The sequence below is a fragment of the Plasmopara halstedii genome, assembly GCF_900000015.1.
Source record: "Plasmopara halstedii genome assembly, contig: Scaffold_110, whole genome shotgun sequence".
Lineage (NCBI taxonomy): Eukaryota > Oomycota > Peronosporomycetes > Peronosporales > Peronosporaceae > Plasmopara > Plasmopara halstedii.
In genome coordinates this window covers 1,122,723-1,128,167 of record NW_020187031.1, presented here as the reverse complement: position 1 = coordinate 1,128,167, position 5,445 = coordinate 1,122,723, and the positions used below count along the sequence as shown (strand labels likewise).

At 42.3% G+C, this 5,445-nt stretch overlaps 2 protein-coding genes across 2 annotated transcripts; both read right to left on the bottom strand.

Moving 5' to 3' along the window:
* Positions 1-340, bottom strand: PHALS_14873 (uncharacterized protein; the record flags this gene model as incomplete). Its single annotated transcript, XM_024729447.1, has 1 exon — positions 1-340. A coding segment is annotated over one exon (340 nt), but the record flags the coding sequence as incomplete, so codon positions are not given.
* A 1,808-nt stretch (positions 341-2,148) lies between these two features.
* Positions 2,149-4,279, bottom strand: PHALS_00237 (WD40/YVTN repeat-like-containing domain; the record flags this gene model as incomplete). The annotated part of the gene is made up of 8 exons (XM_024729436.1): positions 2,149-2,612; positions 2,672-2,857; positions 2,934-3,027; positions 3,103-3,468; positions 3,535-3,594; positions 3,647-3,737; positions 3,793-3,811; positions 3,961-4,279. The coding sequence occupies 8 exons, from the start codon at positions 4,277-4,279 to the stop codon at positions 2,149-2,151; spliced, it is 1,599 nt and encodes a 532-aa protein (XP_024572280.1).
* Between the last annotated feature and the right edge of the window lie 1,166 nt (positions 4,280-5,445).

The following is a 5,445-nucleotide window of genomic DNA, read 5'->3' as shown; positions in this document are numbered from 1 at the left end:
TAATAAGAGCAAAGTAAGCGTACTGGTTTCGCTGAAATCGCAAAAGGTAAGGCCGGCACTTAGATTTCTTGGTAAACACAGACTTTCCAAACGCAAGCACGAAAACTACTGGAATGTAGGTTGCGATTACTATGCTTCCAAGTTGTTGAGTAAATGGAATTGGAAACCCAATCTTGCTAGAGGCTAACACCATGGTGGTCACGTACATTACCGCGAGCGAAAAAGGAATGATCAAACTCTTGATTGGTGACACTGTCAGGATCGGAACAAATGTCGCGAAATTGAAAGTGCCTACAAATGTCGTCATGAACGCTGCTATTGCCTGACGAATCCAAAACATCCAATTTGCCCTCCATCCTTCGGACGGGTAGCGGAGTGGAAGGCTCTCCAACAAGATTGTTATCGTTACGGTAGGTATTGGAGCGAGCAAGCATATCAAAATTACATGAGTGTATGAAGTGGCTTCACAATACGCGTTGAAGCTTTCGAGACGTTCGATAAGAACCTTGCCGACCTACTTGAATGTCGTTCTATTTCTTTTCGAGACGACTCCACATCAACATCTTCAAGTTGCGAGGCTTTAACTGTCTGATGCAGGGTCGCTATTCTATTTTTATTGAGCTTTGGTAATGGGATGGGATAACAAAGACAGTAAACTTGCGAATTGTTGCAACAATTGAAAGGAATCGTGGAAGTCGTGGATATACAGCATTTCAATGCTGCAGATAATCTCAGATCTATCGAGAAGTATATTCTATTCGTCATTATGATTCTCGAGCGACTAGGCTTAAAAGGAAATATAATTTGAAGCGCTCAGGCTCCCTGAGCAGTGGTGTAAGAAATAGAGGCCAGAATATTTATTATGGTCAAACGTGGGTTCTATTTTGACTGAAGTCATCCATCCTACCCTATACGAAAAGTAGACGAAAGTAAGGTTTCGCGCAACCATAGTAGGCTTTAGGATGAAGTAAGCGGTGTAAATTCGCTCTAAACTATAGATGAAGCAATAGCAGAGGTAAAAAAATCGTTGCTTACCAAAGTTTTTTAAACAGCGCGACCGTCTGAATTGCACGTCGTACGTATATCATCATCAATGCGCAATCTATGTATAATAAAGTGTCAGCAACTATGTGTCCACTATGATGGATCGAGTACGATATGAACATCGTCTCGAATTATTTTGCCACCACATAAATTTTGACGGTTGAGGGCGAAAAAATCCGAACCTCAGCAATATTATGGTTACTGAATACTAACAGGAAGGTATATACTTCTAATTATTGACCACATTTGAAGTAGAATGCTGCTAAAGTTTCTGAAGCGCTACTTCTTGCGTTTTTTTTTTATGGAGGGTACCGCGAAGAATTAGCCGGTCATCAACCAAACCGCCGTCGAGACCGATTCGCTGCTTTGTGAAAACTGCAAGAGACTTTCTGCAGGCACTGAAATTTCCGGAACGGAACCATATCTAAATGCAATCTTTGTGAGGACAGAAAAGCTTGCCATCATGCGATCACATCGAAACTGTCAAGCTTTAGATCGTATGATCAAATGTGAGGTCATCGTTCATTTTTCAACTCTTGCTTGAACTCAGTGTCGTCAACGTGACAACCAGCCAGCTTTATGACCTGAAAAAGACATCGAAAGGTATCCCTGCATTAAGAGGTGATGGACGAAAACGAGACGCGATAAGTATTTATCATACGTTACGCAGCCTTACTACATCAACGATTGACATCTGTTTTCAGATTGTTTGTTCGATGTCTACAATCGCGCATTGTTCACAGGTGGCAACGAGCAACAAGTCGTGCAGCTAAAACCTGAATAGAATACCATTATTTTTTCAATTTACGTCGCTGCGGCGCATGAATAGCATCACTGAATTTGCGACGAAATTAATGTTAGTTTTTATTACTTGCTGATGGATAAAATGACATAAAATTACTTAAGCTTTTATTTAAACTAATCGGTATTACCAGTGAAGTTTTTATATTTGTCGCGTGTTGCCCAATCCAGTGTGCCCTATTTATTTTCTTGTTTTGGAAAAAGTAGTTTTTGATGTTGGCTTATAATATGAGCACAGTGTATTTATAATATGGACTTTCACATCGACATTTAGCAATTAATTGGGTAACCTTACACCAACTATTATTTGAGCAGATATTTTTCTTCGAGTTGGCCCATAACACCTATGATCTGTAACTCCATACTTTTCCCACCACATATTACCACGTGTTGATTCGGATGCGCAGCTACAGCAGTAATAAAATTGTTTGTGGAGATGCGAAAGCGATCGAGTCGCTCAACTGGTTGAAGCTGAGAATTGCCGAGCTTTGCTGGATTTCCTTCATCGACGTTTTCTTTTATTGTTGATGTAGTAGGCTCCACACGATAAAGCTGGCGCAAATCGATCATGTCTAAACTTGTTGCATCGTGACTCCCCGAACACATGATTGAGTTGTCAAAAAGGAGCGCGCCCGCGCATCGATGACACGAAAGCCACGAATTACGTCGTGACCCAGGCAGAGTATCACTTTGGTTTTCACTCGTTGAAAGTGTCGAAAGCATGGATGGAGAGGATCTTGTCGTCAAAACTTTCTTAAACGTTCGACCTGTTCAGTAGCAAATAACTGTGAGATTCTTGTTAATAAATACAGCACTCGCAACACACCTCGAATTGATGTATGCAACTTTACAATAAACCCACAAAGATAATCGATAACAACCACCCAATCGTTACGCAGCTGACACAGTACTTGCGTCTCTGATTGTGGAACTAGACGCATCGACATGATGCCAGGAGACCCATACCGGCTTGAGAGCAAACCAAATTCAATTAATGCGGGCGACAAATACGCTATTTTCAGCAAGCGATTGGCAAAAAAAATCGTTTAGAGGCCTTTCATGAAACAGACAGTGTGTTTTTCGCTCACGTTTAATCAATTCCATAACATTTAATGCTACCTTTCGCTGCGGCACAGGCTTGGAGCCGAAGGCCGGTACAACTTTACGTTGAATGTCGTACGTCTGTTAGAAAATGCAAGGTATACAAAAGCATCACTTTGAGTCATACTGCCTTAGAAACGAGAGAATTTGCCGTACCATGAGCATTCCAGCTTCATTACCAATTATTAAAAATTGCTTATTGGCAGATAGCACCAAAGCATTGATTGGTAGCGAGCCTGCAAGGAAACTCCAAACTGGTCGTAACGGAATTTGAAGGTTCCACATCCGAACTGCTCCATTGGTATCACCAGCAATTAGGCTCACAGATTTCAAGCTTGACTTTTCTCTCGAAGGCTCTTTCTGCGACGAAATTATTCCTGATGTAGAAAAATAGAAAAAGTCATTGTACCCACTCGAAGGCTGATTCGAGCTCTTAAGAACTTTGTGAGGTTTGCTCGGAAACTTGCGCAAGTTGAAAACATAAATTTCGTTGCGATTCGTGAAGGAACACGCAATTTCGTCCTTTCATGCAATTAAAAAGATAACGTTCAATACCATTTTAAATTACTTGGCCTCAAAGCACGTTACCTCGTCCACTGGGTTCCAGCGAATACGCTTCACTTCAAATGGCGTATATATTGTATGGATCTGCAATTTGCGGTCAGCAAGCGAAATCATAACAAAGCCACGGAAAAACTACCGGATGTAATTTAATATTCGTCATGGTCTTCTCTTCTTTATCTTCAATTTGTATTTTGTTGCTCTCTATCCATTTCTGTCCAAGGTTCAAACTGCGGTGATAAACTTCGTCAAAATCGTAGAGAGCGATAATCCCATTCGACGCACCAGCTGCCAGCAAAACTCCCTGACTATCAAATTCAAGGCAACTGGCGAAAAAATCCTCAGTGTTTATCGCGCCTGCATGCTGCTCCCAGTGTGGAGACAACTGCAGTTCCAATGGCAGTCTCTGAAAGTGCGAGAGTACCCACCGCACTAGCTGTTGCTTGCGCCTACTCCGTTGATCTTGACTTTTACTCCCTATTTGTATCTTTAAGATGCAGCCCACAAGTTCACGACGTTGCAAAATTCCCAATAGATCCTCGCGGGTCCGTCTACGCGTCGTAGCATTGTGCTTCCTATTGTATGGATTAGTTTCATCTTGTTTTTGTTTTTCTGTAATCAAATTTTCGACGTGATTGGGCCGATGAGCATTAGAAGCGGAGAAAGGAGTGTCTTCATTATTGTCGCTATCAGTGTCGATGGAATCGATGCTGATGCGGCGCGCTTGCTTGCGCTCAAAAAAAGCGGTAATTGGTGTCTGACTGCGCTTCATGGACCGTCCAAAATTAAATAGAAAAATTTAATTTGACAAATGCTGTAGATATTTGCTGAAAATTCCGCTTAATATTTATTTTTCATAATTCTTTACTCAGTGCGTCTGTACCACAGAAAAAGTAAGTGAACGGACTTAATCGTCCAAGCCTAAAACTATATCAAAACATCTTCTCCCGCTACCAAGTAATTGCACTTCAAAAAATCAAGCTTTCAAGCCCCGGTTCATCATCAAGTAATAACTACTTTCTCCACGCGGCTGACTCCAACGCTTGTGCTTACTGGTCTAACCAGCACACAAATGAATATCAAAGTCGCAATGGGGTCGCCTTAGCTTTCAGCGGAGCACGCCCTTTAAGACATTTCACGCCGGCACGCCACCGAACCCATCCTTAATAGTAGGTACTTGGTCGTGACGGGTCAACTTGGTGCAATGAACATTTATTTTCACGTGGTATATGGTCCAGATTCCCCAAGCGACCGCTCCAAGTTTTACAACGCCTTACCACGCGATTTTGACGACTCTGCTTATCACTTGCTCTTAGGTGACTTTAACATTACTATGGACCCAGAACTAGACCAAGCCACGCCAAGCCAAGCCGAGCCTTAATTACCATGACAATGGAAGACCTGAACTTTTCGACTGATGATTACCATGGGTTTATTCGATTTTTGGCGTCTTGAAATCCCCACTACTATGGGATTTACAGGTCCGAAGCTCAAGAATAGGATTGACTATTGCCTAGCCAGTGTGGATTTCTATGATAAATTCATTCGCTCTACAAGTCACGTTTTTGGCTTAAGACCCGGCTCCGGTGATCACGTCCCTGTTGACTTTTCAGCTTCTTCGGACTTGACGCCCCGAGTCAAGCACCGTTTAACTGCCCACCCAGGCTATTACAGTGTGAAGATATTCAGTATCAACTGGGATCAATTTAAAGCGATTATTACGCACTATGGATTCAAACCGCAAACCAGGATGCCTCCTCGATGAACACAAGCGCCGTGACCGTATTTTCTTAAGCAAGGAATATTTAAAAAGGAAACACGCAACGGCTGCTCAACTTCGCCTACTTCTGCTTACTTCCAAGAAGCGGAACGACAATAAGCGCTCGACCCCAACGAAGCTAACGAACTGCACTATCAAGAAGCTCGCCAAACTTTTAC